The 13,639-nt window shown below is 37.0% G+C and overlaps 1 protein-coding gene across 5 annotated transcripts in view; it reads right to left on the reverse strand.

Moving 5' to 3' along the window:
- Positions 1-12,730, reverse strand: part of KLHDC1 (kelch domain containing 1) — a 48,828-nt gene extending 36,098 nt beyond the window's left edge. Inside the window, exons 1-2 of one of the 5 annotated variants that reach the window (XM_079119074.1) lie at positions 10,832-12,724; positions 8,740-8,904 (exon numbers count right to left, since the gene is read on the reverse strand). Coding sequence is in view for 2 of the 5 variants with exons in the window: in XM_079119072.1 (XP_078975198.1) it covers positions 10,832-10,927 (96 nt within the window). In the remaining 3 variants the exon portion in view is untranslated. The other 4 variants (XR_013760476.1, XM_079119072.1, XM_079119071.1 and 1 more) reach the window with 4 other exon arrangements.
- Between the last annotated feature and the right edge of the window lie 909 nt (positions 12,731-13,639).

Raw genomic sequence — 13,639 nt, forward strand, 5'->3', positions numbered from 1 at the left:
AGGCATAGTGTTAGGTCTTTAAATCTAGAATCTAAAGATCAAGGTAAATTAAACTAGTCAAAATGATAACTCAAAATTTGAAAAATCTCTAAAGAAGCTGATATATCATGTAAGTATTGCATTCTAACACTTATGATGAAAAAAGAAATGAGAGTAGCATAGCAATCTCATTTAAGTTAAAAAAAACAGGAATTAAGAGCTGGGGATATAGCTCAGTGGTAGAGTGCTTGCCTAGCCTGTATAAGTCCCTAGATTCAAATCCCAGCACCAGGTAAAAAACCAACCAACTAAACAAACAAAAAACAAACTCAGGAGTTAAAATAAATCCTTGACTGGGTGTAGCTACTCTGGAAGCTGAGGCAGGAGGTTCACAAGTTTGAGGTCAGTCTCAGTAACTTTGTGAGACTTTCAGCAACTTAGTAAGACCCTGTCTCAAAATAAAGGACTGTGGATGTAGCTCAGTGGTATAATGCCTCTGGGTTCAATTCCCTAATACGGAGGAAACAAACACAAAAACAAATTCCTTACATAAATCTGACATGATTTCTTAGACTCTCTAGAATAACTTAAAAATAGCCCTATTTTAAAATGGCAGTTTAAGAATTTCTAAAACTATGATGCAAAAATTATTAATGTGCTAGGTATATTCAGCTGTTTCTCCTTGCTATAATAATTAAATTTTAAAACTATTGTCTTTGACTATCAATTCTGTGTTGGCCTCTCCTTTCTCTCATTCTCTTTCTGCCTCCCTCATTTTTTCCCTTCCTCTTCCTCCTCCCCATAGAAAATCTTTTTATTAATTCCAAGGAAACTTCCATTCATATCTAACTGAGGAATTCATATTAGACAGCTAAGTAAGCAAACAGTTGTCAGAAGGTAAATTAATTGTATGAGTCTAAGGTTTAATGGCATCAGGCTCCAGTAGCCTCATACGTACCTGTTTACAAAAGAAATACTGCAGAAATGAATTTCTCTTCATGGTTTGACTAAGTCCCTTCAATGACTCCCTACTGCTCTTAGGATAGTCTGAAATTCTTGTGATTCTGCACTACATTGGTACCTGCCATCCTTCCAAACCTCAATTTGCCTTTTACTTATTATGCTTCAGCCTTCTTTCAGTTCGTAGGCCTCTCAGAGACCCTTAGTGGTTCTAGAGATCAAACCCAGGGCTTTATGCATTCAAGGCAAGCACTTTAGCAATGAGCCACATTCCCAGTTCCTCTTTTCTTGAAATACTCTTTCCAAATTTGCTTAACTACTCATTATTTGGGAATCAATTCATATGTGACTTCTCTAATCACCCACAATTAGTTAAGGGATTAAGGTCCCTATTTAAATGCTCTCATACAGTCCTGCACTTCTCCTTTCTCTGTGTCACACCAATCCACCACCATTAAATAGCACTAAACTTTAAGCTTCATGAGTACAGAGATCATGTCTGTCTTGTTACAGTTAATTTCCCAGAGGCACAGATCTCAACATAAAAGGCAAATGGAATATTTGTTGATTCAGTGAATGGGTCAGCCAATAACAAAGTCAATAACTCTTAAATTGACTTTTAGCCAATAAGTATTAAATTGACATACTAACTTTAGCCTAATAAATTAGACAATTTTCACTAATCTTTCAAAGAGGTAATGAAAAGTACAAATGAAACAGAATTGAACAGTCTGGAACCAGTTCCTTTGTACTTTCTCAGAGGCTTCACTCCTACATTATTCCTTCTTTCTACATCATCATCAATTCTTTCTCTACTGGATCATTCCTACAAATATCCAAACATGCCTTAATATTTACTCATCTTTAAAACACAAAAACAAAAACTTTTCCTTGATTTATTCTTTTTATCTGCTCCCTTCACCACCATGACTACCACCACAACAAAACACCTTCCATGCTGAGTTTCTTTCATACATAGTATATGTCTCCATTGTATCAACTTTCATTCTCTCATCAACCCATTCTAATCTGGCTTCTGATCCTGTCATTCTACTGAGACTGTTCTTGCCTGGTCATTCTATAAAGAAAATTAGTGAACTTACTGATCAGAAATGTAGGCCAGAAAGATGAACTATATTTTAAAAAGAGATATGGAGCAAGAGGAGAACTAAGTCTAACAAGAAATACATTAGAACAAAATAGAATGGGGGAAGAGGCAATATTTGAAGAGACAAAAGCTAAAAGTTTTTAAAATTGTTGAAGTCATCAATTCTGAGATCTAGGAAGTCCTAACAAGTTCAAAACAGGATAAACAAAAAATCCATACCTAGACAAATCAGGACTGAAGAACATTATAGAAAAAGGGATAGTCTTAAAAACAACTCAAGAAAAGACAGATCACCTTCAAATGAATGGAAACTAATTTGAATCTTAAGTGTCCCCCAAATGCTTGGTCCCCAACTTGGTGCTTTTGGGAGGTGGTACAGATTTTAAGAGGTGGGGACTAGCAGGAGGACATAGATCATTGAGAGCATAAACTTAAAGGTGTTGTGCAAACCCTGTCTGATTGTCTGATTCTGTCAGCTCTGGAGATTGAACCCAATGGTTCTATCACTGATAAACAACCCCAGCCCTTTTTACTTTGAGATAAGGTTTACTAAGTTGCAGAGGCTGGCTTTGAAAGTGTGATCCAGGAGATCTGGACAATGCAATTAACAAACTGATAAAATTTACATATATAAAACACTTCATCTAATAATTAGAATGCATATTCCTCATAAGAAATAGCATATTTATGAATACTGGCCTTCTTTTAAAGGAAGCCTAAATATATTCACATTTTCTGAAATTAACACAATTAACAAAACAGTTAATTATAAAAACTCCATTTTTTAAAAATCTAGGATTTCCCCCCAAAACTTATGGGTCAAATAAAAAATAATGAAAAATATAAAATATGTAGAACTGTAAAATGATAAAATACTGCTTACCAAAACTTGAGAGATGCAACTAAAGAGATACTTAGAGGAAAATAGATAGCCTTAAATACTTACACTAATAAGTTAAAAATTTTAAAAAAGAATGATTTGAACATTCAATTTCAGAAGCTCCAGAAATAATAGTATAAATCTTGAATCTTAAATTGAAAGCAGGAATCTTAAATAGAAAGCAGAAGAAAGAAAAAGAAACAGATTTTTAATAACATAGAAAAATGTGAGAGAAGAGTAAGTAAATCAAAAGTTGATTTTTCAGAAGGCTAACAAACCTTTTGCAAGATTATTCAAGGTGGGGAGGAAAGTCACCAATAAGCAATGTTAGGAATGGAAAAAGAGGACATGCCCTGTCTCAAAATAAAAAATATAAAAAAGAGGTGGGAATGTAGCAAAATGGTAGAGTGCCCCTGGGTTCACTCTCTAATAGCACAATAAATCAATAAATAAAATAAAATAAAATGAAAAATAAAAAGGATTGGGGATATAGCTCAGTGGTAAAGCACCCTGGGTGTTTGTTTCCCAGCTGTACAAAAACAAACAAACAAAACTGATTAAACAGAATGAAACGTCTAGAAACAGATCACATATCTATGAAAATTTGATGTATGACAGATTAGTCTTGGAGGTTGGCAGGAATGGGGGTACTTTTTGACATATGACATGAGATCAAGTGGTGACTAGTAGGAAAATATTATGAAACTGGATCTCTGTTTTAAACCAACCAAACAAGCAAACAAAAATCCATGTTAAAAAATGATTTAGGGGCTGGGGAGATAGCTCAGCTGGTAGAGTGCGAGGCAAGCACAAGGCCCTGAATTCAATCCCCAGCACCGCAAAAAAAAAAAAAAAAAAAAAAAAGATTTAAACAGAAGACAAAACTAAAAAAAAGTTTAGAAGACAATGTTGGACACTTTATGACCTTTACATGGAGAAAGATATCTTAAACAAAATGCAGAAAATGCAAAGCATTAAGAAAAATATTGAAATTACATTATTATTTTTTAAAAGATATACTTTTTTTTTCAGTTGTAGATGAACACAATACCTTTATTTATTTATTTTTATGTGGTGCTGAGGATTGAACCCAGTGCCTCACACATGCCAGGCAAGTGCTCTACCACTAAGCCACAACCCCAGCCCCTATTATTATTAGTATTATTTTTTTTTTTACTGGGGATTGAAACCAGGGCCTTTTGCATGCCAGGCAACTACTCTACCACTGAGCTACACCCCTGCCCTGAAATTACATTAAAACCAGGGGTGGTGGTATATACCTGTAATCCCAGAAATTTGGGAGAATGAGGCAGGAGAACTGCAAGTTCCAGGTCAGCCTCAGTGACTCAGTGAGACTGTCAACAACTTAGTGAGGCCTTACCTCAAAATTAAGAATAAAAAGGACTGGGAATATAGCTCAGAGGAAAGCACCCTTGAGTTGAATCCCCAGTATCAAAACAAAACAAATAAAAAGAAAAAAAATTTAATTACATTAAAGTTAATAATTTCTGTTCAACAAAGAATTATCAAGAAATATAAACTACTGAAAAGACATTTCAGCTCATTCAACTATATGTTTAAAGTATTTGTACACTCAGACACAGTGGTGCCCACCAGTAATCCCAGGGGCTCTGGAGGCTGAGGCAGGAGAATTGCCAGCCTCAGCAATTCAGTGAGGCCCTAAGTAACTTAGTGAGACCCTATCTCAAAAAATAAAAAAGGATGGGGGATGTGGTTCAGTGGTTAAATGCCCCTGGGTTCAATCCCTGATACCAAAATAAATAAATAAATAAATAAAAAGTATTTGTACGAATCAGTTAAAAAAAAAAAAAAAAAAAGAAATAGACCAACAAAAATGAGCAAAAGACCATGTGCCAGCAATTTCACAGAAAACACAGTCCCTAAAGCTAGGAAAAAATACATTTATCAGTAATCCATGATAGAAGAACAAAACACACAATGAAATATCATATTATACTCACTGGGATGACAAAAATGTAAGGGCAGATGGTGTCAAATGTTGTCAAGGATGTGGAACAAGGGGGAGAATGGGGTTGGTATAAATTGATACAATTATTTTGGCCATGGTCTGAAATCTCCAAGTAAATTTGCAAACTCAGTGGCCCAGCTTTCCATTTCTTGGTATATGTCCTAGAGAATGTACATGCCTGTATGCATGTACAATAGGAGGCTTGCTATAAGAATGCTCACTGCAGCATTGCTCATAATAGCAAACCAAAATAAAAATACAGAAACACTCAAATTCAAATACTTTCCAACACTGAAGTAGATACATAAATTGCTGTAAATTATACAGGATACACATCAAATTAATGGATTTAGTGATGATTTCAAAGTATTTAACAACTGGGCAGAATGGGCATAATATTTAGAAAGGATGACAAATAGCAATAGGTATAGCCCTACAAGTGCTCACACACTGATTAAGCAATATATAAATCCAAAAAAAGTCCCAAAAGAAAATATGCTATGATTCAAAACCACATATTTTGTTTAGAGATACATGTGCAGTAAAACTTTAGAGTGATTTACACAAAATTCAAGATAGTGGTAAACTATGGGAATAGGGGTGGAGGGAGAAGTGTGATTAGTGAAGGATAAACAGGAAGCTTCCAAATCACTGGTGGTAGTTCATATTTTAACCTTAAAGATAAATGGATGCTTACCTTTAAAAAATACTTATGCATTCTTTTGTACATCTACTACAAATTTAAAATTTTAATTTTGAGAAATGAATAGTAAGCCAGGTGCAGTGGCACATGTGTGTAATCCCAGAGGTTTGGGATGCTGAAACAGGAGGACTGCAAATTCAAGAATAAACTTGGCAATTTATAAAGGCCCTAAACAACTCAGTGAGACGTTGTCTTAAAATAAAAAGCAGCCAGGTGTGGTGGCACATGCCTCTAATCCCAGCAACTTGGGTTGAGGAGAAAGATAATAAGTTCAAACCCAGCCTCAGCAATTTAGTGAGATGAAAGAAAGAAAGAAAGGAAAGAAGGAAAAAAAGAAAAAGAAAGAAAGAAAGAAAGAAAGAAAAAAAGAAAGAAAGAAAGAAAGAAAGAAAGAAGGAAAGAAAGAAGGAAGGAAGGAAGGAAGGAAGGAAGGAAGGAAGAAGAAAGGAAGGAAGGAAGGAAGGAAGGAAGGAAGGAAGAAGAAAAGAGAAAAAAAGAAAAAAAAAAAAAAAAGAAAGGACTGAGGATGTGGCTCAGTGGTAAAGTGCCCCTGGGTTATATCTCCAGTACAAAAAAAAAAAAAAAAAAAAAAAAAAAAAATTAAGCAACTCACAGAATCATCAAAGAGGTTGGAGAACTGGCATCTGATTTTTGTAAAGAACAAAGTCTGAAACCATGCCACAGGAATAAGTATGCAGTCGATGGAAGCATCACACTGCAACTGTTAACACTGCCTTTTACACCAGGAATCTTCTGAAACTGTATTGCCTGGATCCTGGATTTTTACCTCTTTATTTTTAAATCCAAATCTAGCACAGATTAACCAACAGGGTTCAACTCACTTGTCCACAGTTTAGCTGCAATTGAGGCTGGAAGAGTTCATGGCATTTGAGTTCTTTTTATTGGATACCTAATACAGGCTATACCCAGTTCTAGACATGTGATAAAATAGTTAATGAACTATCTTTGTAGAACTTACATTCTAAGGCCAAAGATAGGGGTGGTCAGACAATGAATACCACAAATAAAGAAAGGAGGTTCATATTCTGATCACTTAAAAAGAATGTCTTCTACAATTATATAGATAGCCTATCTGACCACTCATGAATACATAAAGTGGAACTATTCAGTTAAAGAAAACATACATTTAAGGCTTTTAATACACCTTGCTAAACTTCCCCTCAAAAAGATTACACCAATTTATATTCCTATTAATAGTATATTAGTAATTTCCTTCCACATGCTTTTCCCCGGAATTATTTTCCTCCTTCTCCTCCCTTTTCTTTACTGGAGATTGAACCCAAGAATGCTTTACAAGGATGGGGTTACATCCCAGTTCCTTTTAATTTTTGAGACAAGGTCTTGCTAAATTGTTTAGGGCCTCAGTTGCTAGGCTAGCTTGAATTGCCCTCCTTCTGCATCAGCCTCCCAAGTGCCAGAATTACAGGCATGTGCCACCACACCCAGCTCCCCAAATTTCTTTTAAATCTCTGAAAATCAGAGATGAAAAACCTTATTTTCAGTTGGGTTTCACTGGTTCATTTTTTCTTCAGCATTGGTTCAAAGTATATATGTACTTTTTTGTTAAATTATGCTTATCCATTGCTCATTTTTTCAATGGGGACATTGCTCTTTATTTTTTATAGAACTTTTGTCTAGCACACATGTTGCAAATACTTTTCATTTGTCATTTGCCTTATTTTGTGGTGCTTATAAAACAATTTTTAAGCTGGGCATGGAGGAGAACACGTATAATCCAACGGGTTCAGAAGGTTGAAGTAGGAGGATTGCCAAGTTCAAAACCAGCCTCAGCAACTTAATGAAGCCCTGAGCAATTTAGTGAGACTGTCTCAAAATAAAAGAAAAAGGACTGGGGATGTGGCTCAGTGTTAAAATGTTCCTGTGTTCAATCCCCTGTACCAGAAAACAAAACAAAACAAAAAACTTTAAAAAAATTTTTTTTAAAGTTTGATCTGCCAACATTTTTCTTTGTAGTTTTTTTCCCCAACTCAGATTTTTTTTTTTTTCCAACTCAGGATTTTGTGACAGTCATACATTCCTTTCACTTTTTGTGGTTTAATTTTTCTGTATTTAACTGGTCAATTCTAAGGCTCAAATATCATTCTTCTTCAGTTATCCTAGGATCATTTGTTATACAAGTGGTTGTTTTCCAGATCTGAAATGCTACTTTTTAAAAATATTTTTAGTTGTACATGGACACAATATCTTTAACTTTATGTGGTGCTGAGGATCAAACCCAGTGCCTCATGTGTGAGGCAAGTGCTCTACCACTGACCTACAGCTCCAGCCCCTGAAATGCTACGTTTTAAATACAAAATAAGTCCTACATGCTTGGCTATTTATGTAATTTGTTTCCCATCCTATGGTGCTCTACTGTATCAGGACCACTAATTTAATTACTATAGTATTTCCTACCTTCATTCTTTTCAAACATTTTCTAAATTGATTCTCCTTCTAAAGCCATATCCAAAAGAGAAACCTGTAATCAATCATATTTCAGCAGATTTTTCTATAAGGAAAATTCGGAGCAAAATGTATTAATATCAATTGTGAGGGAAACAGAACTGTTTAAATGATTAAGGTCAGAAGAGGAATGCAGCTTACAAAATGTATAGACATAGCTTTTCTTTCAAAATTTGGGAAAAAAGGGCTGCAGTTGTGGCTCGGGGGTAAAGCGCTTGCCAGGCATGTGTGAGGCCCTGGGTTCGATACTCAGCACCACATATAAGTAAAATAAAAGATCCATTGACAATTAAATTTTTTTTTTTTAAATTTGGGAGAAACTACACACAACTTTTAATGTTCCTAGTAATAGCAATCAAGTTTGAAAGATTTCAGTAATGTGAAAGATCTAGAACTAAGCAAAAGAATATGCTGGCACCAATTACTTTTTTTGGCATTTCTACTCTTACCTCCAGAGGTGTTTCTAGACACAGTGTTCTTTAAGACCTGTTCTTAATAGGACAATAAGTAATTTAGATATATACCTGGAACTTTTAAGATATATGTTTGATTTTAACATTTGTTTGTGTTAATGAGGAGGAAAACTGTGACTCTCACACACAAATGTAGACTCATTTGATCAAAAAACTACTTACTACTGGAATACTTCCAGATTCAGGGCCTTTTAGCTCTCTGTGCAGAAGGCTTTACTAAAATAATTATTGAAGGATCCTTTTCTTGTGATAAGCTGTCTTCTTTTTTGCCTCCTACCCTCTTTTCCTTCCACTTACAACTCCAAATGGTTTAACTCTTGATGATATCTGGAATTTAAAAAGTAGTACACTGTGGATCTCAATTTGTATTATATTATCCAGGACAGTTCTGACAGCATTTCTGCTGACTAGATCAATAAAAGCACGAAACTAAGTATTTCAATTCAGGAACCAAAACAGAAGAACTGGAATCTTATCAATCACACAATTTTCAAGATAAAACATGTAAAAAATTCACATGTCATTTTGGGCATCAAAGAGTTCTACATAGGAGACATTTCACTCATGAGTTTAAAGCAAATCTATACAGACATTTTACAAGATTAAGTGAAATTTTACTTATTACAATATCATGAGTATAGCAGATGAAATTTGACACCTCTACAAGTGGCAGAGCTCAACCAAAATATTTCTTGTGCACACAACCATCATTGTATCTTGACAATTTTTTCACCAAGAACAAATGGTGGGGTTGGGGCTGGGGCTCAGTGGTAGAGCACTTGCCTAGCATGTGTGAGGCACTGGATTAGATTCTCAGCACCGCATATAAATAGATTAATAAAATAAAGATCCATCAACAACTAAAAATATATTAAGGAAAAAAAAAAAAAAAAGAACAAATGGTGGATGCCTGCAATCCCAGTGGCTCAGGAGGCTGAGGCAGGAGGATCACAAGTTCAAAGCCAGCCTCCATAACTTAGAGATGCTGTCTCAAAATAAAATAAAATAAAATAAAATGGGCTGGGGATGTGATTCAGAGGTTAATTCAGAGGTTCAATTCCTGGTACCAAAAAAAAATATATGTATATATGGAAATATTAAACACTTGTCATAATCTCTTAATTTATATTAGCTTATTAAAAAAGAGCCTGGGTATTTTTATATCCCTAGGTTGTAATCTGTCGTCCTTGAAGTCAAAAGACCACTAAAGTGACTTATTTTCATTGACTCACTGTCCCTATTTATAAAATGAAGATATTAGCTACTTTACAGGGTTACAGTGAGGATCATGGGAGATTAGGAATATAAAAGTTCCTAGCACATGCCAGATACAGTAGGCACTCAAAGATTAGTTCTGATTTTTCTGCACTAAAGTAAAAAAACACACAAACAATAAAAACCCACTTGGATGTGAGAATTATTAATATACATAGCGTGTACTTTATTTCAGTGCTACTAGTTACAGGTCTGTCATATAATATTCTGTTAGGAAATGTAGGTTCTATATTCAGTAGAGCGTCCAGATGGCTTTTTTTTTTTTTAATCTGTGACCTAAGGGGATTGGCATATATTCCTGAATTGTTTTCCAGCTTTACAATTCTTGCTATAATCCTACAGATTATTGAAACAAAACAAACACAGACATTCCAACCTCCATGGTAATACGAATTTTCAACCAAAATACTTCAGCATATTGTTGCTAATACGAGTCTATTTTGAGAATCCAGAAAAAAAAAAAATATACATATATATATATACACATATATATTCGTAATTGCCCCTTGGCAGAGAAACGCCGCTAAAATAACCTAGAAATATTTAACCGCTTCAGTGATTCCGATATTTTATTTCGAAACGCACCGTGGAAATTGGACACATAAAACAATACAGCACGGCGCCCACGGTCCTTTCAATTCTGCGCGGGTATCTGTAGGTAACTAATCGCGCTGTAACTGTATTGGACAAACCGGGGGTTACTGGACGGCTGGGGGAGGGGAGGAAGGGCGGGGAGGAAGGGCGGGGACCCGGGTTTGAAGGTTTTGGCAGAGGCGGCGACGGCGGGCCGGCGTCGCGCCGGGCGCGGCTGGGCTGGCGGCGGAGGGGGGCGGGCGCGGGGGCGCCGGGCGCGCTGGGCCCGGGCCCGGGACGCGCCCTACCTAGGGAACGGTGTGGGCGGGCGCTCGGCGTCCCCTCGGCCCGAGCGGCCGGGCGGGCTCCGGGCGCGAGTCCGCCCCGTCCCGCCTCTTCCCCTTACCACGTAGCCCCCCCACACGTAGAGGAAGTTTCCGTCCACCACGGCGCAGTGGCCGCTGCGCTCCTCGGCCACGCAGAAGAGCTGCGAGTCCGCCATCCACGCCGTCGCTGGCCCACTACTCGGAGCGCCGCAGCCCCTGCCCACCGCGTTGCCTCTCCTCGGGTCCCGACTGCTGCACGCACGAACGGAACGCGTCGAGGGTCGAGATTGGTGGGAAGGCGAACCAGTGCGTCTGCGCCGTCCCGCCGCAAACTCGCTCGCGAGGCCGCGCCAAGTGTGGCGTGGCCAGTGAGCGATACTTCTGTTCTCAGCAGCGACGAAGAGGCCTTAGACTCCCCGGGGAAAGAACAGGCAGATTTCTTTTCACTTGAGGTGTTTGGGCAGTACAAGCCCCAGTCCATAGTCAAACTCCTTGATTTTTCTCGAAATGTCTTTGTACAGTTGGTTTGGTCGTCATGTCTCAAGATTTTTGACATGCCTTTGTTAATCTTGAATACTTTCCATCTCTTCTCTCTTGTGGCATTTATTTGTGGAATGGGTTAGTTTTCCTATACCTGTGATTGCTTCTTCAGCGTGCTTTCCTTTAGCTTGTGCTTTCGTCCCGCTTGTTTTTCTTAGACTGGAAGGTGGATCTGAAAGCTTTAGCGTCTGGGTCTGTTTTTTGTTTTTGTTTTTTTTTTTTTTCCAAAAAAGCTTCATGCTGCATCACAGTAGAAGGCTTAGCGATACTTTCCATCGTTTCTTTTAACAGTATAAATAAACTGCGCAGGGACGCAAATATCCCCCTTTTTCTTACACGAAAGGAAGCATATTATATACACAATTCGGTAACCTATTTTCCATTTAACATTTTATTGTGCCATATTGGTGTATAGCGATCTTCTCCAATCCTTTTGACAGCTTCACAGCACTCCATTGAGTGGCTGTCATGATTTTTTTTCAATCAAGTCTTTATTGATGTACGTCAGTTATTCCCAGTTTTTTGTTATCACAAATAATTCTGCAATGTGCAACGTTATGCACGTGTGATTTTGTAGTTTTTTTGCGAGTATGTTTTTGGAATAGAGTTCTAGAAGTGGAATTGCTGGTTCAGAGTAAAAGCATATATAATTTTGCTAGATGTTGCTGAATTTCCCTCGAAGGAATTTTACCTTCACCAGCAATATATGACAGTGATTGTTTCTCATAGCCTTTCCAACACAGTATGCTGTTAAACTTGTGGGGCTTTACTAAAATGATATGTTAGAAGTAGTAGCTCAGTGAAGCCCTTGGATTTTCAGCTTTCTGCAAGAACTTTTCTATTAGGTTTCATACCTTGAGTAATCTTTTTTTTTTCCTTGAGTACTCTTTAATCCTTTGTTTCCTGTCATCTGTGCTTCTTGAGGTAATATAAAGTGTAATATAAATGAATACAGTTTCAGTGTTTGGGTCTATGATATCAAGGGAAAAGCCAGTTTTTATACATTGCTTACCTTCTGATTTCCCATTTTTAATAAGATTTTTGTTTCCTTTTTTTCAGGGTACTCTACATTTTTGTTAGCCTATTGATAGTGTGTGTGTGTGTGTGTGTGTGTAAAATAAAAATAAAAAGGAAGAATAAAATAAAAAGGAAGAAAATCTACTGATGTAACAACAGGGATGAATAATACATATTATGTTAGTGAAAGAAACCAGACACAAAAGAGTATTTGCTATGTGATTGCATTTATATGAAATCTAAAATACATAAAATTAGTCTAAGGTAATAGCAGAAAAGTGGTTATTTGGGGGATAGGAACTTCAAATTGATGGAAGAGTACAAGGGACATTCTGGAGTGAGGGAAATGTTCTATATCTTATTGAGATGGTGATAGTTACATAGGTATTTACATTTATCAAAATGCATTGAACTTCATACTTCAGATTAATACATTTTTTTCTTTTTCTTTTTTTTTTTTTTTTTTGGCTATCAGGGATTGAACTCAAGGGCACTCAACCACTGAACTCTCCTCAGCCTTTTTCTTTCTCTCTCTGTCTCTTTGTCTCTCTGTCTCTCTCTCTCTCTCTCTCTCTCTCACAGTTGTAGTTGGACACAATACCTTTATTTATTTATTTTTTTAATGTGGTGCTGAGGATCAAACCCAGTGCCTCACACATGCTAGGTAAGCGCTCTGCCACTGAGCTACAGTGCCAGCTCCCCAGCCCTTTTTTGTATTTTATTTAAACACAGGGTCTCAATGAGTTGCTTAGCGCCTCACTTTTGTTGAGGCTGGCTTTGAACTTGTAATCCTCCTGCCTCAGCCTCTGGAGCCACTGGGATTACAAGTGTGTGCCACCACACCCAGCTGTACATTTTTCTTAATGTCAACTATACCTCAGATATATACACATATATATGTAACATATGTATATGTATCTCCTCATTCCATCATTTATTGTTACTAGTTATATTGGTTTTGCATTCTTTTTTCTTAAGTAGCAGGTTCTTGCTTATGTTTCTGATCCTGAACCCCTGGGCTCAAGCAGTCCTACCTCAGCCTCCTGAGTAGCTGGGACTACATGCACATACCACTGTCCCCAGCCTAAGTATTGCATTTTTTGAAATGGAGTACTCATTCTCCTGGACTTTGAAGTCTGGTGAAGCTTATAAATTATAAACAGACACTTAAACCATACTGTGTATTAAGTACAAAACTCCAAGAGTCCAGAGTGGTTGGGGATTACAGTGGGAGACCCTTAACTCAGATTTTTGGGAGTTCCTGAGAGGAAATAAAGTCTAAGCTAAGAAGTAAAGAATGAGTGGAAGTTGTTCAGTCAAGTGGAGGGAAG

The sequence above is a fragment of the Sciurus vulgaris genome (assembly GCF_902686455.1).
Source record: "Sciurus vulgaris genome assembly, chromosome: 2".
In the NCBI taxonomy this organism is placed as follows: domain Eukaryota; kingdom Metazoa; phylum Chordata; class Mammalia; order Rodentia; family Sciuridae; genus Sciurus; species Sciurus vulgaris.